The sequence below is a fragment of the Mugil cephalus genome, chromosome 9, assembly GCF_022458985.1.
Source record: "Mugil cephalus isolate CIBA_MC_2020 chromosome 9, CIBA_Mcephalus_1.1, whole genome shotgun sequence".
Taxonomy (NCBI): Eukaryota; Metazoa; Chordata; class Actinopteri; order Mugiliformes; family Mugilidae; genus Mugil; species Mugil cephalus.
In genome coordinates, this window is record NC_061778.1 from 12,116,843 (window position 1) to 12,142,794 (window position 25,952).

Here is a 25,952-nt window from a genome sequence, read left to right on the forward strand (position 1 = left end):
AATATTCTGTGCAATGATATCACAAAAAGTATCGCTATGTGTCAGAAAATATTCATCGGCCAGCACCACTGCTTCTTGAGGCGTTTTAACTTTTTCCTCATTTAAATACGTAGCTATACTCTCTGGGACACAGGTTTTTAATTGTTCAAGCGCTACTAAATCACAAAGTTGCTGAAAAGTATCCACTTCTGATGCTGATCATCAATGATTAAACTGGAGAACCATCTCCCTCACAAACTCCACACGAGTCTGGTGCTCCCTCTTTCTCAGACACCTGAAACGTTGCCGATAGGCTTCGGGTACCAACTCATAGGCTTTTAGCACAGCTGCTTTCACCTTAACGTATATTTTACTCTCTGCTGGACTTGAAGCAGAATATGCTTCTTGTGCTTTCCCAGTAAAAACACATTGGAGAAACAAGGTATATTCAGCATCTGTCCATGCACAAGTTTCCGCAACCCACTCACACAAGGAAAAGAATGTAGCAGGATCCCTCTCATTGAAATTTGGCACCAACCTTAACTTCGTACCGAGATCACATCTAGAAAAAGAATCACAAGACCCTACACTGTCCCTGCCTGAGCTGTCATTAAGTTTTCCCTCTTTAATCAGACTCAGCTTATACTGTTCCAGCTCTAGTTTGGTCCATTTTGAATTTATTTTTTTCAAGTTCCAATTGTATTTCAAGCTCCTTTTGTTGTTTAAGTTTCTCATGTTCCAATTGCAACGTTAACTCTTTCTGTCGTTCAAAACTTAGTGCTGCATTGATTTCCTTGGGCTGAATCTCCTCCTTTTTAAGGACTCCAGACTCCACCAAGTTTGCTTTTACAATGGCTTTAATATTTTCTTTCAACTGTTTATCACCCACCTCAATATCAATGTTCAGCGGTTTTCAAAAGCTGATCTTTAGTGTCCTGACTGAGGAGATGATCAGAAGGAGTGTGAAAGAACTCATCCAATGAAGCCATTTTTAAAATCCAGATTTAAGGTACAAATTAAGCAAACACCACAATATACAATATATTTCCCCAGTTTCTTTGTACAAACCAGCATTTAGAGAAACCAAAATTCACAAGGAGAGATCCCCGCTAACCTTACCTAACACACACACAAAAAAGCTTACCCTTACTCACTCAACCTTGGTCTTCTGGCAATCACACGTGGGGCGTACTTACGCACGCCAAACCAGTGAAGCGGAGGAAAACCACCAGCAATTGGTCACCTTCCCACAGCCACAGAGATGCTCCCAAGCTTTGCTTTACCCACGGTCACCACCGGCCTAACACTGAGCACGGTGAATCCTCTAAACAGGATTCATCCCTTTTCCTAACCAGGGAAAACTCCTGTAAACAATGGCTCTCCTTACTAGTTCACAGCAGAAAATCTGGAAAAGTATATGTGTCACAACAGCACAATGAATCCAAACAGTTGACAGGACCGCAATTTCTCCCTAAACCAAATACCAAAAATCCCAGCCTAGCCATACATGTGTGAATCTCCCACAATTGCACCAGTAACAAAAATCAGAGGGGCAACTTTGAAATCTACCACCCTGGACAAACGGTCCCGAATTGAAACAACAACCTGGCACAAATCTACTGGAACTTACTAAATGGCAAGTCTATTCCCATTCCAAATATAGGTCAACGAGCCCCCATTTTGTCATAGCTCTGGTTCAGAAAGCAAGACAAAGGGGGAGACCACCAAGGTTTAAAGTAATTTAACTGAAAATGTATTTATGAATACAACTCAAATCTTCATAATAACGATATCTGTAATCTTTTAGGTCAGTAATGTATGCATCGATGTAGGTAAATGAAGTGGGGTGATGTTTAAAACAAAGAAACACAAACCAAGCAGGCGGCAAGCAATCAGAGAGAGAGAGTGTGACTGAAGAGTCAGCTAAATAACCTGGGGCAGGTTGCCCAGGTGCATGTGATTTGGTTCAGCAGCTCCACCCATGTACCCGCAATGAGACTGCAGAAAAACAATCATGGCGACCAGAAGAGGGAGGGGTAGTCACAGTGGTCACGAGGTGGAATACTCTAGTGGGAAAACCTTCCGAGAAAAACATGTTTCACTTTAGGTATTTATATCCGGACTAATAAGAATTAAGTGATTTTTCAGAAAGGCTTCAGGAGACATACGGTTTTATCAGTTTTCTGGCAAACGTAATAACTGTGATTTTGTGCTTGACTTATTTAGGGAGCAACTGGAATAACAGTCTGATCATCAACACTGAACATTTCCCTCGTTTGACTCCAAATCATAATCAAGGCCATGATAATGTCATATGATGTTATTGTAATTTCAACCACATGACTGCAGCAGGAACTGACTGAACGTGACTTGACCGAAGATACAGAAAAGGTCTATGGACAAAGAGGGGGAGAAAGAGTTTAAAGTGTCGAAATCTAAATTGCAGAAACTGCAGAGGTCGAGTAATTTTCCTTGGAAGAATCATTTCAGGCCATGGTGTAGGTATGACACTGTGAAGACCCCTCCCTCTTCTGGTCGTCATGATTGTTTTTCTGTGAGCTCATTGCGGGTATATGGGTGGAGCTGCTGAAACAAATCACATGCACCTGGACAACCTGCCCCAGGTTATTTAGCTGGCTCTTCATTCACTCACTCTCTCTCTCTGATTGCTTGCCGCCTGCTTGGTTTGTGTTTCGTTGTTCTAAACATCACCACACTTCATTCACAAACAAACATGTATACATTACTGACCTTACAGATTGAAGATATCCTTATTATGATGTTTTGGGTTGTATTTATAAATAAACTCTCAGTTCAGTTACTTTAAACCTGTGGTCTCCCTCTTTGTCTTGCTCTCTGAGTCAGGGCTATGACAACAGCAAACCACAAAAACAACATAGTTTCACATGCAAAACCTGTTACTATGCAAGACATGATGGTATCTCTAAGGATGGCTAACTACAGAAAAAAATACATACCACACTTCATTCACAAACAAACATGTATACATTACTGACCTTACAGATTGAAGATATCATTATTATGATGTTTTGGGTTGTATTTATAAATAAACTTTCAGTTCAGTTACTTTAATCCTGTGGTCTCCCTCTTTGTCTTGCTCTCTGAGTCAGGGCTATGACTCAGGAAACCACAAAAACAACAATGATTCACATGCAAAACCTGTTACTGTGCAAGACATGACGGCATCTCTAAGGATGGCTAACTATAGAAAAAATGACATACCCAGGTATGCTGAAATTAAACCCCCTTTACGAAGGCTCATTACACTGAGAAAAAAACATGATCGACAAAAATGATTTTGTTTTAAACCCTATTGTGAAACAGTTTTTTTGCATAGTTGCACATTTGTGTTTGAATCCTGTGGTTTGCAATGTCCAGTCAATGCAATTTCCATACTAAACAACCGAAATGCACTGAGTCCGTTTTGTTAAATATATGTTTTGTTGAGTTTGATAAGAACAAGTTGGTACCAAACTCTGACTCTTTGCCTTTTTCATATTCCTATGGATTACCCCTAACAAAAATGTCAGCTCATGGGCGAAAGTTTCCTGATTGGTATCATAATTATTTCAACAAAGAAAATACCACCCAGGGTTTTGCATACAGGACAAGGTTCAGACTTTGGAAAGTTGTGTTGTTTCCTCTCTAGGCATGAGTCTCTCAATCTGGATCCTCTCACAGTGGTGTCAGCCAGGAAAATTGGACAATGTGTTCAACCTACTCACTCTCCACACAGGTGACACAAGACTCCTCTGTCTGACCCCTTGGAGGTTTTTCAGCACCAGACTGCACACTTCAATGCACTACAGATTGCCACAGATAATAATTCCTGTCTGTGGCCATCAGTCTGTACAAGTCCTCACTCTGAGTCACTTGGTTGGATAAATTCCTTCAGTGCAAAATATATTCATTGGACTCTGGACTCACCCTGTGCAATAGCCTATATGTAGTGTTGTTGACCTACAGGACTCTTTGTATTTTTTTGTTCATGCAAATCATTTTTGTTTAAGTAACATAATACAATTAAGAAATCATTTTGGAGTAACAGGTGAAAATCAGGTACCCTGGAAGTGATGAAATCACTTCAAGGTTACACAATAAATTGGTGTTACAGTAACATAAGAATCATGTTGAATCAACACGTTTCTTTTAAACAGTCGTAGTGTAATTGAGTAACAAATAATAATTTAGTGAAGAGGAAAAGAGAAAATTATGTTAGTTTAGCACAATACGATTGTGTGGGACCGATGTACACATTAAAATTAAGTAAATCCAAAGGATTGCTTTTTTTTTTTCAGTAGGAAGGCCTCCCCGATAAAAAGAACACATGTGGGTCACCTTAGAAGCAGACATAATGCCACCTCCAGCCTCTGCAAAATTAGCAGAAATTATAGCTATAACTCGAGCATGTGAACTAAGTGAGGGAAAGTTAGTGAATATCTACACGTATATGCAAGACAGGTATGATAGTACTAGGCAACAATGCTGCAGACGCAGTGGCTAAAAAGGTAGCCGGTTATGAAGAAAAACTCAGTTAAACCATACAAATGGTGTTAAAAGGAATGAAGGAAGAAAGCAATGAGACTATGGAACAGAAAGTCAGTTGAAGTGTTGAGTATGTAAGCTAAAGCAGTGACTCATTAGAAACAGGCGTGTGTTGAAAAGGGTGCCAGTAAATGGAAAATAATGAGCTTATGGAGGTCACATGATGGGAGAATTGTGGCCTCCCATACCTTGCTGATGATGTTATGTGAAGAAGGACATAAAAGTGGACATCAATCGGGAAGAAGACTTACTAAAATGACAGTACAAAAAATGGTGGCATCCTTATCTGTCAGGAGTGTGTAAATATTTTGTAGATACATGTTCCAGTTGCTCCAAGTTTAACCCTCGAGCAACTCTTAAGATGGGGATGGGAGTCTTTCCTGTCCCAAACAGACCATATTTGCTTGTTTGTGTTGATACTTTTACTCGATGGGTGGAAGCTAAACCCACCAAAAATGAGACAGCTCAAGAGGTCATAAATTGGCTGATATATGACTTAATACCTCGCTACGGGGTCCCAGAAAGTATCCGTTCTGACAATGGGACCCATTTTACAGAAGAGTCTTTAAAAATGGACAGAGGCTATACCTCTGGTCCTATTCTCACTGAGATCCAGCCCAAGCGACACAATAGGGCTCTCGTCTTATGAGCTGTTGACAGGAAGAAAAGGCCCTGTCCATGTACAAATAACCTGCATAGTGGTGGAGCTCCTGGTCTGGCCAGTCAGTAGCAAGAGATGCAGGAAGCTGTGTAGTTTTTGTCTTCCTGGATACAGATAATCCTTAGAAAGGAACCCACTGGAGCTCCACCGGAGGAGATAACAGAAGGAGAGTGGATTTACAGAAGAGTGTTCCACAGGACGTGGGAGCAGCCAAGATAGATGGGCCCGTTCAAGGTAGTGTCATCAATGACATACAGTGTGAGAGTCTGGGTGAATGAGGAGCACAAAACAAGCTGTAGAAAAGGACAACCGTCCACAGAGAGAAACCTGAGAGAAATCAGAAAGCACCTTAGGGACATAGGCGAAGAAACAGAGGGGGAATAAGATGTTGACCTACAGGTCATGGCTTACACTGGCCTGTTTGGCAGTGGTAAGCCTGATAGTGATCACGCCGTTATTATGGCTGAATGTAGAGGAGATATCACAGATTAAGGAGAAGGACGCAGTAAGCATCCCCCACGAAATAATTATTCCAACAGGGGGACCCAAAATTCGAACACGACGAGAAACTCACCAAGATCAATGAATACAGAAGTACGGCGGGGGTTGTGCTTTATTATGACAGGGGTACCGATGAGTATAAATTAGCTAATCAGATCGCAGCCGGGTGGGGATCCATATTCCTATGGATTACCCCTAACAAAAATGTGGATGGAATAAATTATTTACATTATAATATCCAGAGACTGGCAAAATATATAAGAGATGAGTTTGAGGCTCTACCTGGTCAGTTATCTATGACCTCTCTTACAGCACACCAGAATAGACTTGCTTTTGCTATGATCCCAGCTGAAAAGGGAGGTTTCTGTAGCATGTTTGGAGAAGTGTGCTGTACATTCATCCCCAATAATGATCTAAAAGAACATTCTGGGGTCACTGACCCCTTATCCGGCCTGTTTGAAAAAATCTTTGGTAAATGGGGAAAATTAGTAGCTAACGTAGCTACCTTGCTGGCTATTGCATTTGTGGTGTTTGCTCTGTGTGGTTGTTGTTGCATCCCATGTGTTAGGGCTCTCATCGTGCGGTGTATCGACAAGGCATTGGGGAATGTGGAATCCAAGGGAGCACCACTACCGTATCAGACGAATCTCAAGGAGAGGCCATTCCAGTATCCAGATGGAGAATCTGACAACGAGCCTGACCTGATATTTTGGGGTGGCACACCAACAGGGGCATTTGTTGGGTTTTAAGGGCTTAAGTAAGGCCTTCAGCCTGTGTATAACACTGGAAAAATCAGGAAGAATGTTACTTCCGCTACCTCAACATCTAAGGAGTTGTTTTCCGCTTTGCTGCAGCTGGCTCAAAGTCTAGGATAAACCACACCCTAATATTTGATACGCTGGAAACCAGATGACACCAATTGGCTACACATAGAAACTGACTGACACGTGAGAGGAAGAGCTCTTCCCTTCTGTAAGGCGAAGTCTAGGTAGCACAAGGTCACTGTGCCTGCTTGGATGGGGGCTTTTTGTTTTATCCAACCCTAAGGTGTATTGACTGAAGTCCCAGCGCTGAAATCAGTACTTATACTCTGTGTACCAAATAAATAACCTAAACGTGAGAAATGATGATGTGATGTGTGCATAGATGTACTATCCTTTCCAAAAGGTATAAAGTTCCTGAGCTGAAGGGGAGGAAAATATCCTCCTTCGACACATTCTTTTGTAGAATAGCTTGTGTGCTTGGGGTCAGTGTCTTGCATGATCCACTTTCCATTGAAATTCAGCTCATGGGCGAAAGTTTCCTGATTGGTATCATAATTATTTCAACAAAGAAAATACCACCCCTTTGTTTTTCATACAGGACAAGGTTCAGACTTTGGAAAGTTGTGTTGTTTCCTCTCTAGACATGAGTCTCTCATTTAAGCTGTCTGGGTGTTCACGTTGACAATAAGCTGGAGCCGGGGAATAATACTGAAGCCCTGTACAGGAAGGGCCAGACTCACCTCTGTTTTCTGTGGTAAACAATCTTCTATGGTGTTGAGGGTAGTGGACGCTAACAGAATGTACAGACTGCTCCACAAGGCCAGTGATGTTGTGGAGTGAATCTGTATCCTCTCACAATGGTGTCAGACAGGAAAATTGGACAATGTGTCCAACCCACTCACTCTCACACATGACACAAGCTTGTTGGATTACCCCTAACAAAAATGTGGATGCAGCTGGCTCAAAGACTAGGATACACCACACCCTAATATTTCATACACTGGAAACCAGATGACACTACTTGGCTACACATAGAAACTGACTGACACATGAGAGGAAGAGCTCTTCCCTTCTGTAAGGGTGAAGTCTAGGTAGCACAAGGTCACTGTACCTGCTTGGACGGGGGCTTTTTGTTTTATCCACCCCTAACGTGGATTCACTGAAGTCTCAGCGCTGAAATCAACACGCTGATCCACTTTCCATTGAAATTCAGCTCATGGCCGAAAGTTTTCTTATTGGTATCATAATTATTTCAACAAAGAAAATACCACCCCTGGGTTTTTCATACAGGACAAGGTTCAGACTTTCGAAAGTTGCGTTGTTTCCTCTCTAGACATGAGTTTCTCATTTAAGCTGTCTGGGTGTTCGCGTTAACGATAAGCTGGAGTCGGGGAATAATACTGAAGCCCTGCACAGGAAGGGCCAGACTCTCCCCTGTCAATCTTTGGTAAACAATCTTCTATGTAAAATACCACCCCAGGGTTTTGCATGCAGGACAAGGTTCAGACTTTGGAACGTGGTGTTGTTTCCTCTTGACATGAGTCTCTCATTTAAGCTGTCTGGGTGGTCACATGTGACAATAAGCTGGAGTGGGGGAAGAATACTGAAGCCCTGCACAGGAAGGGCCAGACTCTCCTCTGTCAATCTGTGGTAAACAATCTTCTATGGTGTTGAGGGTAGTGGACGTCAATAGAGTGTACAGACTGCTCCACAAGGCCAGTCATGTTGTGGGAGAGAATCTGGAGCCTCTAACAGTGGTGTCAGACAGGAAAACTGGACAATGTGTACAATCCACTCACTCTCCACACAGGAGACACAAGAGTCCTCTGTCTGACCCCTTGGAGTTATTCAGCACCAGACTGATTACACTACGACGCACTACTGAGTGCCACAGAAAATAATTCCTGCCTGTGGCCATCAGTCTGTACAAGTCCTCACTCTGAGTAACAGATACTTTAACTACCGTATTTTCTGCACTATGAGTCGCACCGGATTATAAGGCGCACCTTCAATGAATGGCCTATTTTAAAACTTTGTTCATATTTAAGGCGCACCGCATTATAAGGCGCACTGTCAGCTTTTGAGAAAATTGGAAGTTTTTAGGTGCGCCTTATAGTGCGGAAAATACGGTACATAAAACACTGAATGTGTTTTCTGCTTTCCCTTTTCTCTCTTACTCATCATCGATTCTGATGCAACACTGAGAAAGTGCTGACTGCCCAGCACAGGCTGCCAAGTGGTTAATACTTGAGAAATGTTTCCCTCTGCTGGAGTATTTGTAACTCACATGACAAAACCAAACCACTGATGTCCATTAAATATAGATAGATTAGAGCATAGCCCGCCCACTGTACTTTAGATTGAAACTAACACCAATATACAAGGTCTGGGATACACAGGTCTGGTTTGTTGATGCAGACTTAACAACAACAACAACAACAACAATAGTAATTATTAAAATAATAATGTAAAAAGGTCTATTGTAAATTAAATAGTTATTTCAGATGTCTATAAATAAGAGATTAGAATTTGAGAATGTAGCTCTGAAATGATAGAAAACCTCAATAAAAAAATATGCTATAATGTATCCCAACTAAACCCACTGGACAGGGAAAGATGTAGAAATGAAATTACATCAATTTACATCACATGGTGGGTGTACTGTTAAATAATTTGTATTTAATAAAAAAAAATGTTTATTAAAATAAAAATCATGCGTCCCCCACCCACACCCCCACCATTAAAATCGTAACAGTGATTAAAAGTACAACGCAGGCGCTGCATATTATAAACGTAAAACAATTGTGTGTTTTAATTGTGGAAATTAAACACATTATAAACGCAAAACAATGTGTGTTCCATTCCCTAAAGTCGTTTGGTCCAGAAAGCTCTTTCAAGATGCTTCCGGCATCTCAGCCTCTGTGTCGGCACCAATGGTCGGCAATGACACAGAGGCTGACTCGCGACCTGCAGTGTACTGGTTCACTTGAAGAACGAATCAGTAGGTGATCCGTTCACGTACTGGTGGTTCACTTGGCGAAGGAATCAGTAGGTGATCCGTTCACGTACTGGTGGTTCACTTGAAGAACGAATCAGTAGGTGATCCGTTCACGTACTGGTGGTTCACTTGAAGAACGAATCAGTAGGTGATCCGTTCGCGAACTGACTCGAGTCAGTGACGCAACGCGACAGTAGCATTCATTGACTGGATCAATCTCCTCACTCACTCAGTGCGATTACATGCAGAGCTTAATCGAGCTATGCTCAAAATTCGACTTTGTCACTACAGTCTTTGTCCCGGTTCACATGCAGCGCAAGAAAATCGAATAATTGTTCTCCTCTTCCAGACTAGGTGGCGATACGTGTCTTTTCAGCGGGATAATACCACGTTAATACGGCCCGATTTCCGGTTGGCCTGTTACGTGATATAATAAACAAGAGTCGTTCATGCGGCAGATCGGAATTTCAAACAACAACCAGACCAATCATGTACGTAATGTTGGCGCTACTTCTGGTGCAAGTCTGCGCTATCCCTCGGACGGCTCCGTTTCTCTTCTTCTTCTGCGATCGGCTTTCTTGGACGTTTTTGTTCCGGGGTCACACGCCAGCGCAGTGGTCGTGGAGCATGCGCACACGCATGTATAGACATTACGTCTCAATCGGAAATGAGAACTCCGATTTTAATCGGAGTAACGTGTTTACATGCACTTAAATTCTCCTGTTATAGTCCGATAAAGGCAATAATTCGGGTTTTTCACGTGCATGTAAACGCACTGACTGACTATATTCCTCCGTTTGCTGCAATATAGGTTTAAGACTCAAGGCTAAGAGATGCGTTTACAGCCTTTCAAATAAACAAAGTACAGCCTTTGTGAATGTCTATGCTATATTCCACTAAAATTAATACAAAAAGTACAATTGGAAAATAAATATAAAGTAAAAATGATAAACAAACACTATTGTATATTTTAACATATTAAAACATTTTAACAATCAAAAATAAAAAGTCACACGTTCGCGGCTGAGCTCTGTTCAACTGAACTGAGAAAAGAACGAATCAGTTCATAAAGTGATTCGATAAGGTTCGTTCGCTCAAAAGATTCGTTCTTTTGAACGAATCATTCGTGAACGACCCAACACTCGCACTGAGGAGGATTGAGGTTTCCGGGGGACTCTTTGCTCTCTGCTACACTGGGATACAGTCTGCACAGATTTGACCAAACATATCATAGTAAAGCACTGTGTCGTTTAGATTAACTTGTTATTACTAGAGAGAGTTTGGCGCAGCATCCTCTTTTGGTCATCTTCGCGGAGATTTAAAAGTCAACGGGACAATGGTGAGTATACGCTAGCTTTGGAAGTACTCCGAGCTAGCGTTAGCACGACATCGTTTACATCGATTTCACCGATTTAGGACGAAATACCACACACTAAGACAACAAGATATCGTCATTGTATTCCGTCTTAAGCACTTAACGCATAGCATATGCTAACCATCTAATAAGCCGACTCCATTAGAGCTAATGCTAGCTGTGTAATGCTAAAATCCTGTGCTGGATGTGGCACTGATTTACACTTGAAATACTGAACAGACATTTTCAGGCTCCGTAGCAGCTGATGAAAGAAGCCAGTTTCCTTCAGTGATATTTGCCAACTGCGTAGCTTAGCCGCCGTGCAGGGAAATAAACAGTGGCTCCTGCAGGGGTGTAATAACAACCTAAAATGCTTGGCGTCTGCTAATAACGTGGTTTAATCTCCGTATTTGGGGAAAAGGTTTGCAGCATTTTTGACTCGAGAGTGGGCGTGGTGGTGGTGGTGGTGGTGAAGGGGGTGCTGCTGTGTAAAAATAGCTCGTCCGGTGTAAATGTGTTCTTGAAACCTCGTTAATCTTACAAGAAAGACACCACAGCTCCGGCTATCCGTCTTGCCATCTACCATTTTGTAACCCTGCCTCAGTGTGCACAACAGCAGGATGTTTTGAATGTAGTTTGACATGCGCAACAAGCGAAAATAAAAGGCTGTAATCACCGCCGACCGCGATTACATAACAGTCAAGTTGTCAGGTATTAGTTTGATGCTCGCCTTTAGCATTATCTGTCACATTGGCTATTGTTCATCTGCGAGTTGCAGCATTTTTGCATCATGTATTTTCACCAAACCACCGTGACACATCTCCTCGGTTACGTATTGCGCCATAACGTTGATCCGCATTCTGCTTCAGCTGAATGATCCTCTTCGCCACCCCTCCTTTCGTGTCTCCCTTCCCCCCGCATTGAATCAAACCATGCTTGGTGCAGTAAGGCTGTCAGGACCCGCAGTGCACCCTTCAAAATGGGAACTAACTGAAACGGGTGGGAAAAAAAGCCCCATTGTGGCACGACAAATGAATCCCTGCCTTTGTTTCGCATCCTCAATCTTTCACTATTGTTGCTATCTGTATGATGAAGGACCAGACACATGGTCTGTTATTGTCTTTGCCAAGAAAGGAAACTTGGATCATGCTAAGATATCCTGTTCAGTCACATGCTGCTCAAACACCATTTGTAAATGTTATCTGGTGCATGATTATCGCCTACCACCGCTGTAGTTTTCTGTTGTAAACACGGTGAATACGGCAATATGTGATACAATCACGGAACTACTGATAAGTGTATAGACATCAATACTGTTCTGCTGAGCGCGTTTCACTCGAACAATCACAACACTGTGCTTCGCTCTGATCCAGACACTGCTTGCTTCAGCACCACAAAACCGTTTGGCAGTGGACAGAGTGGATACTCTGCAGTCTGTCTTGCTCCCTTCTTCTTCTTACCCCGCCAGCCCTCACTCCGCCAACATGGTGACTCATTGAAATTGACTCAAACAACACATGGCATTACCACCACCTCGAGCTACGGCAGCGTTAGCTTTAAGCTGTTTGGTTTTGAAGTGGCCAATGATTGTCAGAAGCTAATTTATTCTAAATCTGTGGTGCAAGAGCGTGCAGCCATTTGTTAGTTTGAAGCATTAGAGCAATATGAGTTTAATTTCTGCCCTTGGCTGTAAAGGAATACACACACACACACACACACACATTATCCTCATCGCAAAACTTATATCAGTACTGACTGTAGTAGACTTTCAAGACTTTATTGCGTGCATGCACCAGATATCTGTTAATCATCCGAACAATATGAAGAGCCACCGAGTGCAACAAGCCCTGTCAAGCAACAGTTGTCACTGGGATGAGTCTTTGATTTTGAGCAGATCCTAACATCTGCTCAGGAAAAACGATACAAAGAGGTGGTTAGTTGCGGTGATATTCAGTGTGCTACATTGGCGACCCTGTTCGTGTCTCACTAATTATAGCAGGCGTGTGTATTTCGGGCTGTGGAGTATTTATACCCGTCCCTCATCACACTTTCTCAGCCTGAAGTGGGCATGTTGACTGACTTAGGCAGGCCTGGTAAGAGCTCACGTGGAGGGCAGAATGACGTTTTAGATGAAGTTGTAAAGTGGATTTGGTGTATGAGCCTAAACTGATGTTGTAGTGGTAAAGACTCCCTGAGACCAGAAGGTTTGGAAAACATCACTGCATGGAGGCGAGCACAGCGGATTTGCGTCAAACCGTGTCCGTTTCTCAACAAAACACTAAAATATACTACATAAATCTGTTGCACCACCATCTGCAAATGTCTAAAATATGACTGCTATTCATATAGGGGATGTCCTGCTTTTGTTTATCATGGTTTGCTTCCTACATTTGTCCAATTGTGACTTACTGGGACATTTAAGGAAACAAACCTGTGCTTTTCAAATCAAAATGCCTACTGTGAAACAGGTTAAGTATATAAACATTTAGTAGAATATGAGAGCAATAAATGAATGCGTCCTTATTTAGCACCCACTTTATAAATGGCAGTGAGCTTGAATGGAATTTTATTACTGTTTTAATGCTTTGCATTTTGGCTAGGTCATAGGTAATGTGTGGTTCCAGCTGTCTGATAATATCACCGTGTGTTTTAAATTAGTTTGTCTAGAGGCTATTTGCATTGGTTGATCTGTTCATTATGTGTAAGCAATGGAGCGTACTGCAGGTGTTCCTCATTAGGCCTGCTGGAAGTTTGATCACTTTAGTTATTGTTAGACTCAGACACAGCAAAGTACCTACATTGAGGTGTAATGTGAAATCCTGTACCAATATGAGCACTTTGCATTTTAAAAAAATGACTTTTAAGGCATGTTTCATTTTCGAATCAGATGTTATAGATACGTCATCTAAAGAAAAAGCGATAAAGTACGTATGTAAGATGACAACAGACAAGTTAGTCTTAAATGCTTAGAATGAATGTCAGTGTTTTGCCTTTAAATCAATTAACAATGTTACATAGCATTAGAGGAGCTAATTTTTCTGAATATTTCTTTAAACGAAGCCAGAACAGCAGCATCGTTTCCTCAAGTGTCCACTTGTGAGAAGTGAGACTGACAGGAAGCTCATATTCTGACTGAAATATTCACAGAGCCTGAGTGATTCTGCTTGAAGTCGTTCTGTTCCAGTGGGTTGGCACATCTTTCTGAAATGTTGGTGAACTGAATATTTTCTTGGGGGGTGTTGGCCTAGGGGAAGTCTTTAAATGAAGTAATTTATATATATATTTTTTTTTTTACCTTTTATTTTGACCAACATTTTGAAGGCACATCATCCCAAAATGGATTTTTGCCAGGTGGCTTGGTGCTTTTCAGCAACTATAATTTAATATAATTTACATCAATTATGACAGCAAATAGGTTGTTGTGCGTTTTAGAGGCGTAGGCTTGATGATCATTTGTTTGCACTATTATATTGTCACATAAACTTACCTTAAAAGTAATTCTATCTTCTGTCTGTCTGAGTTCTACAATTTAACATTTACAGATGTTCTGGTGGAAGATTAGTGTTTTATCGTTGTCATATTCTTTTGCTAACAGGCAGATCAGCTGACTGAGGAGCAGATTGCTGGTGAGTCCACATCTTAATCATTTTTTTTGGTTAAGCTTCAGTTCCCATAGTTAACGCTACAGAACTTCTTTTATACCTTACTCTTTACAGCTGGATAACAGCTCATCTTTTTGTAACAACTAAGCTACTATGACCAATTCATTTCCCTTGTGCATCATTAAAGTCTGTCTAAGTCTAAATCGCTACAAAATCTGTGAAGCTAAGGAGACATGTTAAAGGATCCAATTAATGCAGGCTAATCTGTTTTATTGATCAGAGCCCATCTGTGCAGTGTCCCAGCTGCCTTGCATCAAATTAGCTTACCGTGTGTTTCCTTCTCATACTACCTGAAGGTGTAAAAATGCTGCATGTCTTTTTTTTTTTTAAGTGAATCCTCGTACCAACTAACATGATTATATTTCTAAATAAACAGAGTTCAAGGAGGCGTTCTCGCTGTTTGACAAGGATGGCGACGGTACAATTACAACCAAGGAGCTCGGGACGGTGATGCGCTCTCTGGGACAGAACCCAACTGAGGCTGAGCTGCAGGACATGATCAACGAGGTGGATGCTGACGGTGAGGAGAACCATCTCAAACAAGACAAGGAAATCCTACTTGTAAAAGGAGTGATTTTCATGTAAACATTTAAACTATCATTAGTGCATGTGTATCTGTTTCTTGGATACTGTGAAACTACTTGACCAAATTAACACACTTCCACTTACTTCTCTGTTTCTATGGCTATGTAGGTAATGGTACAATTGACTTTCCCGAGTTCTTGACCATGATGGCAAGGAAGATGAAAGACACGGACAGCGAGGAGGAAATCAGGGAAGCCTTCAGAGTCTTTGACAAGGTATAATAAGACAGCGTTGAGAGTCTTAACTGTACTAACCCCAGTCACTCTGTTTGCCCAGATTGCGTTGCATATCTGTGGTATACCGTGTCTCTACTTTCTGAACACGTTAATGGGCTAAGTACAGCTAGATGCATCAAGATTCAGAGTAGCCTTCTGTATATCTGAGGAAAATAGTAAACCCTTGATTGTGACAAAGCAGTAACCAGAGAGTTCATCAAGTCTTAATGACCTAGCCATCTTGAAGCCGCAGTATTGCTTCTGCACATGGCCACCCAAAGACCTGAGGCCGGTGAAAGAAATTTATAATTGTCTGCTTGCAAGTCTGTCTCTGGCTCTGTAGCAACTCCACCCAAACATTAGACGGCGCTGTGTCTTTTTTTGTCAGTCTGGTTCATTTTTGTTTCTACTTCCTGCTTCACTTTCAACAATGGTGAATTAAAATTTTGCTAAACACGAGTTGTACAAATGGCTCCAAACCTCCTCAGGCAACCTTTCCGATTCTTTATTAACCCAAAACTGTCAATACGAAAATCATGGACTCAGCTCACAGCTCTTGGGTAGTTACATTTCTGGTGGAGGTGTGTGTCAGCGTTACTGTAAGGTCCACATGCTGTCGGCGAAGCGGTATGCGTTAATGACTTAGCTTTTGCACCACTTTAGCGCAGAAGCCTAAATTATGCTTAAGACGTCCTAATAAACACCCTGAACTGGACTTGATTGGTGATTTCCAGTTTAAGCGTCTTTGTAAACATAATTGTTCATGTGCACACAGGATGGTAATGGCTACATCAGCGCAGCTGAGCTACGGCATGTCATGACCAACTTAGGTGAGAAGCTCACTGACGAGGAAGTGGACGAGATGATCCGTGAGGCTGACATCGATGGTGACGGTCAGGTCAACTACGAGGGTGAGATGTTTGTTTGCTCACAACAGACACCACAGAGCTCCTTCTCAGTTTGCATGTGACTCGTTTTGACAGGAAGGACATCGGTATTTAAGTTCTGTTTTCTTTTTTGCAGAGTTTGTCCAGATGATGACTGCCAAGTGAAGAGAACACTGAAATTTCTCTCAACGTTGCTTGTCCTCCTAAGATCACTGTCTTTAAGAACCAAAAAATAAGGATCAATTATCAAATGATAACCCCTCCCCCCCTAAAAAAAAATTACTTATCTGTAGAATATTGCAATTTGCGCTTCAGTACATCCAACTACTTCTAAGGTATCTGTTTAGCAAACACCAACAGAATAATCCCTAGAGAAGTTAATGGACCAAGCTTTAAGTGGGCCGAAGCCCCCGTACTTCAGACCAAGATTCTGCTGAGTCACCCAGCTCCTGATTAATTTAGAGGAGAAGAGCAACACTGAAAAGGCAGAGGGGATAGGAAGTCATGCTACAGTTCGTATAGAGAAGTTGGTTCTTTAATTCTTCCCAGGTAGTCTTCAACTAAGAAAATTGACTCTCTTGCACCAGTGGTGATTCTCTAAACACTGAATTGAGTCTTCTTCTTGCATGCACCCTTTCTGTGGCCGTCTCTTGTCACAACAAGGAGGCTCTGATCCCGTCAGAGGTCAGTGGTCAGACTGTGTACACACTGGAGGTATATACATAAATATATAGCTATATATCTGTAAAATTTGTGTCACCATTGATTATTGCGCGAGCAAATAGTTGCGATGTAGGGTGTTCATCGGCCGGTGATGAGCATTCTTACACATTGAAGAGTTCGGACAAGAAGGAGAGACTGAGAAGTGCTGGAGGTTTTCTCACCTGTGGGATGTTTATTTTGTCTTGTTTTGAGTCGTGGGCTTTACATCGTCTGCTGCACTGATTGGAGACAATAGTGTGTTGAGATGCTTCACAATGATCATTGCGGAAACCACACTCGAGGACTGCGGTTAATACACTTTGTTCTGCAAACAGATATCTTGACGATACGATCTTGATGTGACGCTTTATAAATGTGTTCTCAAATATTAATGTATTGATGACAAACTTTGCTCACAAAATATATCCATACATATATATATTAGTGTATCGTAAAGTTTGCACTGCCTATTGTTGTAGTAAATGACCCGTGACATGTTTTCTCTTTGGTTTTGAAATGTGCCATAATACTCTTAAAAAACAAAAAAAACTAACAAAAAAAAAAACGCCTCAAACTTCTTGCAAGACTCGTAGTTGAATAGAATATAATAACTTATTATAATAACATAAAAATACATGCAGTTGAACATATTTGCACTTTGGTATAAACTACATGGATGTTTTAAAAAAAAAAATGTTTTGTTCTAAAAGAAGAAAAAAGAAACCAAATGTCACTGTTGCTGCTGCTATAACAACCGTTTCACTCATATCTCGTCCTTGTTGGTGTCTGATCTTCAATTTGTAGTCGGGTGATTCAATCTTCTGTCTGCTTGCAGGATACATATACTGTATATTCACAGATACTACTTGTGGTGGGGATCTTTCACTCGGGCTGTTAAACCTTCAAATGGGGGCGAGGTGGGTTTGTAGCAAAGAATTCAGCTTTAGATGCACGACTGGTTTCAGTGTTAGGTTTTTTGAAGAGTTGGCAAAAAATTAAAAAAAAAAGCAGGTCGGCTTATTATTCACTCAAAAAAATACAGTTCGGCTTGAAGCGTGTCGATTGGTTACCTTTGAGTCAGATGTTTGGACGTTTAATGGACTGTTAACTAATGAGGGCATCTCAAAAATGTAAAGATGTGATATATTTTCCATAAATCAATAAATTGACTGAGCTTTACTTCACTTTCACCTCCCTCGCCTCTTTCTTTCTGTTTGTTGTTCACATATTACACTTAAGGTGGCTCCGTTTTCTTTCTCTGACTCAATCCTTGTGCTAGAAAGGAGCTCTAATCTCATCCAGACAGCCTCAGATTGGGTCAGGGCAGGTCGCCCAAGTCCTTCACTGGAGAACCTGTCTCAGGAGCAGGATATATTTAGAGGCTCATGAGATTGCTAGCACTGGTGGTAATCCAGGTCAGCGAGGGTCACAACCTAAACGAATTAGGGAACAGGAGCACACTCAGCAGGACAATAAGAACGGTGGCATCGCTGGTAAAGACAGGTGTGATTATCCTGCTCGGGTTGTGTAACTCAGGCTGGAGAGAGAAGTGAAAGCCAGGTTAAATATAAAAAGGGAGCTTTTGACTCTCCAGTGGAGATTGCATTAAAAATGAAAGAACAGAAACTGTATTTTACTGAAGTATAACCACACAATTCTGCTTTTCAGACTTGAACTTGATATTGGAAAGCGTTTATGAAATATAGTAATACATGATAAGCTTAGAATGGTATGTAAAGCTGTTTAAAACGTGCTTTATTATATATCCACTGGTAAGGCTACAATAATATCGATCGATAATAAAACAAGATGTTTCAGTTTGATATATTTTGTGCTTTGCTTTTATGCTTTTATTTTAGTCTGAGTATACTGTAAAATTGTATGCCTGAGTATTTGATTTAAGTAAGGTATTTTTTACTGATGGTGGTGGTGTCCAATAGTATTAACTAAAATTCAACCTTTTTTTGGAGTTGTCGTTTGAGGTTCCGCTCATTTAACCTCAACTTTGTTGTCCAAAACATATTCAGTATGTTTTTTTCGTTGTGTGTCGTTATTTGACTCCATAATGATAAAATAGCTGTTAGATACTCTAATCAACGGAGTAAAATATATCGTATTGAATATGTCTGTGAGGATTCTCAGTCTTCCAGGTGATGCCACAAAGGAGGACATCAGTGAGGAGAGCTTGGCCTTTTTGGACTGTCTGGTGCATGTTGAAGAAGACCGAAGCCTCAACATCGAAGTATACAGAAAACCACAATCACACTGACAGGCACTCATTATTTGACTCCCACCACCCACTGGAACACAAACTACCAGATATTATGGAAATAGTGAGACACCAGTGTGTGTACCCACAGAGTTTTTCCTACGAAAACCTCAACTTCCCACTAGTCCATCAGAACTGAAGAAGCTACTCGGATGAGTGGCGAAATGTCTTCAAGAAATTCTACAAGTCCAGTCGCCTTTATTCAACGCCTTTTTTTGGAGTCTAAAGAATTCAAATAAAAATGAAATTTAAACACTCAAGTACTTCAGACTTGTACTTTACTGTTGGACACAAGCCCCCAGTTGACACTGTTATCCCATACCTTAATACCTTCGTATTGAATATGTCTGTGAGGATTCTCAGTCTTCCAGGTAATGCCGTATTCAAAAACAAAGAACAAAGCTTTGTCTCCGCTGGTAGGAAACACCCCTCACCACATCGAAAATTCCAGGGATTTTGTGAACAAAGTCAAGACACCTTGGCTTCAAGAACAAACCTCAGCCCAGACTGCGTCTGCGTGTTAAACAGCCTGTCCCTGACCACCACCTATTTCCTGTTTAATGGAGGTTTCTTAAGGCAGAAACAGCTGTGCGATGGGGTCACCAGTGTCACCGATCGTGTCTCGACATGGAGGAGGTACAGACCAGATCCCTGGACACCTTTGCAGGTTCCACCCCCACCCACTGGTACACGTATGTGGATGACACCAGGGTCAAAATCAGGACAGGGGAGGTGGAATCCTTCACACAGCACATCAAAGAAGTGGACAGCAACATCAAGTTCACGAGGGAGGACATCAGTGGGGAGAGCTTGGCCTTTTTGCATGTTGAAGAAGACCGAAGCCTCAACATCAAAGTATACAGAAAACCACAATCACACTGACCAGCACTCATTATTTGACTCCCACCACCCTCCCACCTCTGGAACAGAAACTACCAGACATTATGGAAATAGTGACACCAGTTTGTGGTCAGCAAGTATCTGGTGGGTGTACCCACAGAGTTTTTCCTACGAAAAGGTTTCTTAAGGCAGAAACAGCTGTGCGATGGGGTCACCAGTGTCACCGTACAGACCAGATCCCTGGACACCTTAGCAGGTTCCACCCCCACCCACCGGTACACGTATGTGGATGACACCAGGCTCAAAATCAGGACAGGGGAGGTGGAATCCTTCACACAGCACGTCAATGCAGTGGACAGCAACATCAAGTTCATGAGGGAGGACATCAGTGAGGAGAGCTTGGCCTTTTTGGACTGTCTGGTGCATGTTGAAGAAGACCGAAGCCTCAACATCAAAGTATACAGAAAACCACAATCACACTGACCAGCACTCATTATTTGACTCCCACCACCCTCCCACCTCTGGAACAGAAACTACCAGACATTATGGAAATAGTGACACCAGTTTGTGGTCAGCAAGTATCTGGTGGGTGTACCCACAGAGTTTTTCCTACGAAAAGGTTTCTTAAGGCAGAAACAGCTGTGCGATGGGGTCACCAGTGTCACCGTACAGACCAGATCCCTGGACACCTTAGCAGGTTCCACCCCCACCCACCGGTACACGTATGTGGATGACACCAGGCTCAAAATCAGGACAGGGGAGGTGGAATCCTTCACACAGCACGTCAATGCAGTGGACAGCAACATCAAGTTCATGAGGGAGGACATCAGTGAGGAGAGCTTGGCCTTTTTGGACTGTCTGGTGCATGTTGAAGAAGACCGAAGCCTCAACATCAAAGTATACAGAAAACCACAATCACACTGACCAGCACTCATTATTTGACTCCCACCACCCTCCCACCTCTGGAACAGAAACTACCAGACATTATGGAAATAGTGACACCAGTTTGTGGTCAGCAAGTATCTGGTGGGTGTACCCACAGAGTTTTTCCTACGAAAAGGTTTCTTAAGGCAGAAACAGCTGTGCGATGGGGTCACCAGTGTCACCGTACAGACCAGATCCCTGGACACCTTAGCAGGTTCCACCCCCACCCACCGGTACACGTATGTGGATGACACCAGGCTCAAAATCAGGACAGGGGAGGTGGAATCCTTCACACAGCACGTCAATGCAGTGGACAGCAACATCAAGTTCACGAGGGAGGACATCAGTGGGGAGAGCTTGGCCTTTTTGGACTGTCTGGTGCATGTTGAAAAAGACCGAAGCCTCAACATCAAAGTATACAGAAAACCACAATCACACTGACCAGCACTCATTATTTGACTCCCACCACCCACTGGAACACAAACTACCAGACATTATGGAAATAGTGACACCAGTTTGTGGTCAGCAAGTGTTGAGTGGGTGTACCCACAGAGTTTTTCCTACGAAAACCCCAACTTCCCACTAGTCCATCAGAACTGAAGAAGCTACTCGGATGAGTGGCGAAACGTCTTCAAGAAATTCTATAAGTCCAGTCGCTTTTATTCAACGCCTTTTTTTGGAGTCTAAATAATTCAAATAAAAATGAAATTTAAACACTCAAGTACTTCAGACTTGTACTTCACTGTTGGGCACAAGCCCCCAGTTGACACTGTTATCCCATCCCTTAATACCTTCGTACTGAATATGTCTGTGAGGATTCTCAGTCTTCCAGGTGATGCCATATTCAAAAACAAAGAACAAAGCTTTGTCTCCGCTGGTAGAAAACACCCCTCACCACATCGAAAATTCCAGGGATTTTGTGAACAAAGTCAAGACACCTTGGCTTCAAGAACAAACCTCAGCCCAGACTGTGTCTGCGTGTTAATCAGCCTGTCCCTGACCACCACCTATTTCATGTTTAATGGAAGTTTCTAAAGGCAGAAACAGCTGTGCGATGGGGTCACCAGTGTCACCGTACAGACCAGATCCCTGGACACCTTAGCAGGTTCCACCCCCACCCACCGGTACACGTATGTGGATGACACCAGGGTCAAAATCAGGACAGAGGAGGTGGAATCCTTCACACAGCACATCAATACAGTGGACAGCAACATCAAGTTCACGAGGGAGGACATCAGTGGGGAGAGCTTGGCCTTTTTGGACTGTCTGGTGCATGTTGAAGAAGACCGAAGCCTCAACATCAAAGTATACAGAAAACCACAATCACACTGACCAGCACTCATTATTTGACTCCCACCACCTTCTGGAACAGAAACTACCAGACATTATGGAAATAGTGACACCAGTTTGTGGTCAGCAAGTGTTGTGTGGGTGTACCCACAGAGTTTTTCCTACGAAAACCTCAACTTCCCACTAGTCCATCAGAACTGAAGGAGCTACTCGGATGAGTGGCGAAACGTCTTCAAGAAATTCTATAAGTCTAGTCGCCTTTATTCAACGCCTTTTTTTGGAGTCTAAAGTAATTCAAATAAAAATGAAATTAAACACTCAAGTACTTCAGACTTGTACTTCACCTGTTGGGACACAAGCCCCAGTTGACACTGTACCCATAACCTTAATACCTTCGACTGAATATGTCTGTGAGGATTCTCAGTCTCCAGGAATGCCATATTCAAAACACAAAGAACAAAGCTTTGTCTCTGCTGGCAGAAACACCCCTCACCACATGAAAATTCCAGGGATTTTGTGAACAAAGTCAAGACACCTTGGCTTCAAGAACAAACCTCAGCCAGACTGGTCTGCGTGTTAATCAGCCTGTCCTGACCACAACCTATTTCTGATTTAATGGAGTTTCTAAAGGCAGAAACAGCTGTGCGATGGGGTCACCAGTGTCACCGTACAGACCAGATCCTGGACACCTTAGCAGGTTCCACCCCACCCATGGTACAGGTATGTGGATGACACCAGGGTCAAAATCAGGACAGGGGAGGTGGAATCCTTCACACAGCACATCAAAGAAGTGGACAGCAACATCAAGTTCACGAGGGAGGACATCAGTGGGGAGAGCTTGGCCTTTTTGGACTGTCTGGTGCATGTTGAAAAAGACCGAAGCCTCAACATCAAAGTATACAGAAAACCACAATCACACTGACCAGCACTCATTATTTGACTCCCACCACCCACTCTGGAACAAAACTACCAGACATTATGGAAATAGTGACACCAGTTTGTGGTCAGCAAGTTTGGTGGGTGTACCCACAGAGTTTTTCCTACGAAAACCTCAACTTCCACTAGTCCGATCAGACTGAAGGAGCTACCGATAGTGGCGAACGTCTTCAGAAATTCTACAAAGTTCCAGCCACTTATTCAACGCCTTTTTTGGAGTCTAAGAATTCAAATAAAAATGAATTTAACACTCAAGACTTTAGACTTGTCTTCATGTTGGACACAACCAGTTGACATGTATCGCAGACCATAATACTTCGTATTGATATGTCTGTGAGGCATTTCAGTTTCCAGAATGCCCATATTCAAAAAAAAACACACAGCTTGATCTCTGCCTCATAATTACTCCCCACCCATCACATTCCACGGTTCTTGGAACAAGACAGACACCAGACATTCAGGAAATAGTACACTCAGCTGATCTGGCGTCAGCAAGTATCTGCTGGGTGTACCCACACTGATTTCCGTTTTACGAAAATGGAGGTTTCTAAGGCAGAAGAAACAGCTGTGCGATGGGGTCACCATGTCAACCTAAGACCAGATCCCTGGACACCTTGCAGGTTCCACCCCACCCACGGTACAGTATGTGGATGACACCAGGTCAAAATCAGGACAGGGAGGTGGAATCCTTCACACAGCACAGTCAATGCAGTGGACAGCAACATCAAGTTCACGAGGGAGGACATCAGTGGGGAGAGCTTGGCCTTTTTGGACTGTCTGGTGCATGTTGAAAAAGACCGAAGCCTCAACATCAAAGTATACAGAAAACCACAATCACACTGACCAGCACTCATTATTTGACTCCCACCACCCACTGGAACACAAACTACCAGACATTATGGAAATAGTGACACCAGTTTGTGGTCAGCAAGTGTTGAGTGGGTGTACCCACAGAGTTTTTCCTACGAAAACCTCAACTTCCCACTAGTCCATCAGAACTGAAGGAGCTACTCGGATGAGTGGCGAAACGTCTTCAAGAAATTCTACAAGTCCAGTCGCCTTTATTCAACGCCTTTTTTTGGAGTCTAAAGAATTCAAATAAAAATGAAATTTAAACACTCAAGTACTTCAGACTTGTACTTCACTGTTGGACACAAGCCCCCAGTTGACACTGTTATCCCATACCTTAATACCTTCGTATTGAATATGTCTGTGAAGATTCTCAGTCTTCCAGGTGATGCCATATTCAAAAACAAAGAACAAAGCTTTTAAAGATGTTTTGCCTCTCATCCAAGTGGCTTCCTTCCCTTCTAAATGCCTAGTGGGGTCGCTACATTTTTATTATGACCATTGCGGGTGGTGTATTAGCTTTAAAAAATACACAAGGAACACAAGGAGCCCCACTCAGACCCATTGTCAGCAGTTTAAACTCAGTCACATACAACATCGCCAAGCATCTGGCATCCACCCGGTCTCCGCTGGTAGAAAACACCCCTCACCACATCGAAAATTCCAGGGATTTTGTGAACAAAGTCAAGACACCTTGGCTTCAAGAACAAACCTCAGCCCAGACTGCGTCTGCGTGTCAATCAGCCTGTCCCTGACCACCACCTATTTCATGTTTAATGGAGGTTTCTAAAGGCAGAAACAGCTGTGCGATGGGGTCACCAGTGTCACCGTACAGACCAGATCCCTGGACACCTTAGCAGGTTCCACCCCCACCCACCGGTACACGTATGTGGATGACACCAGGCTCAAAATCAGGACAGAGGAGGTGGAATCCTTCACACAGCACATCAATGCAGTGGACAGCAACAAGGGAGAGCTTGGCCTTTTTGGACTGTCTGGTGCATGTTGAAGAAGACCGAAGCCTCAACATCAAAGTATACAGAAAACCACAATCACACTGACCAGCAATCATTATTTGACTCCCACCACCTTCTGGAACAGAAACTACCAGACATTATGGAAATAGTGACACCAGTTTGTGGTCAGCAAGTGTCGAGTGGGTGTACCCACAGAGTTTTTCCTACGAAAACCTCAACTTCCCACTAGTCCATCAGAACTGAAGGAGCTACTCGGATGAGTGGCGAAACGTCTTCAAGAAATTCTACAAGTCCAGTCGCCTTTATTCAACGCCTTTTTTTGGAGTCTAAAGAATTCAAATAAAAATGAAATTTAAACACTCAAGTACTTCAGACTTGTACTTCACTGTTGGACACAAGCCCCAGTTGACACTGTTATCCCATACCTTAATACCTTCGTATTGAATATGTCTGTGAAGCTTCTCAGTCTTCCAGGTGATGCCATATTCAAAAACAAGAACAAAGCTTTTAAAGATGTTTTGCCTCTCATCCAAGTGGCTTCCTTCCCTTCTAAATGCCTAGTGGGGTCGCTACATTTTTATTATGACCATTGCGGGTGGTGTATTAGCTTTAAAAAATACACAAGGAACACAAGGAGCCCCACTCAGACCCATTGTCAGCAGTTTAAACTCAGTCACATACAACATCGCCAAGCATCTGGCATCCACCCGGTCTCCGCTGGTAGGAAATACCCCTCACCACATCGAAAATTCCAGGGATTTTGTGAACAAAGTCAAGACACCTTGGCTTCAAGAACAAACCTCAGCCCAGACTGCGTCTGCGTGTCAATCAGCCTGTCCCTGACCACCACCTATTTCATGTTTAATGGAGGTTTCTAAAGGCAGAAACAGCTGTGCGATGGGGTCACCAGTGTCACCGTACAGACCAGATCCCTGGACACCTTAGCAGGTTCCACCCCCCACCCACCGGTACACCTTTGGAACAGAAACTACA

The 25,952-nt window shown here is 42.6% G+C and overlaps 1 protein-coding gene across 1 annotated transcript; it reads left to right on the forward strand.

Moving 5' to 3' along the window:
* The first annotated feature begins 10,597 nt into the window (after positions 1–10,597).
* On the forward strand, positions 10,598–18,058 carry calm3a (calmodulin 3a (phosphorylase kinase, delta)). The gene is made up of 6 exons (XM_047593878.1): positions 10,598–10,808; positions 14,419–14,449; positions 14,862–15,005; positions 15,179–15,285; positions 16,061–16,196; positions 16,309–18,058. The coding sequence occupies exons 1-6, from the start codon at positions 10,806–10,808 to the stop codon at positions 16,335–16,337; spliced, it is 450 nt and encodes a 149-aa protein (XP_047449834.1). The 5' UTR covers positions 10,598–10,805; the 3' UTR covers positions 16,338–18,058.
* The last annotated feature ends 7,894 nt before the right edge of the window (positions 18,059–25,952 follow it).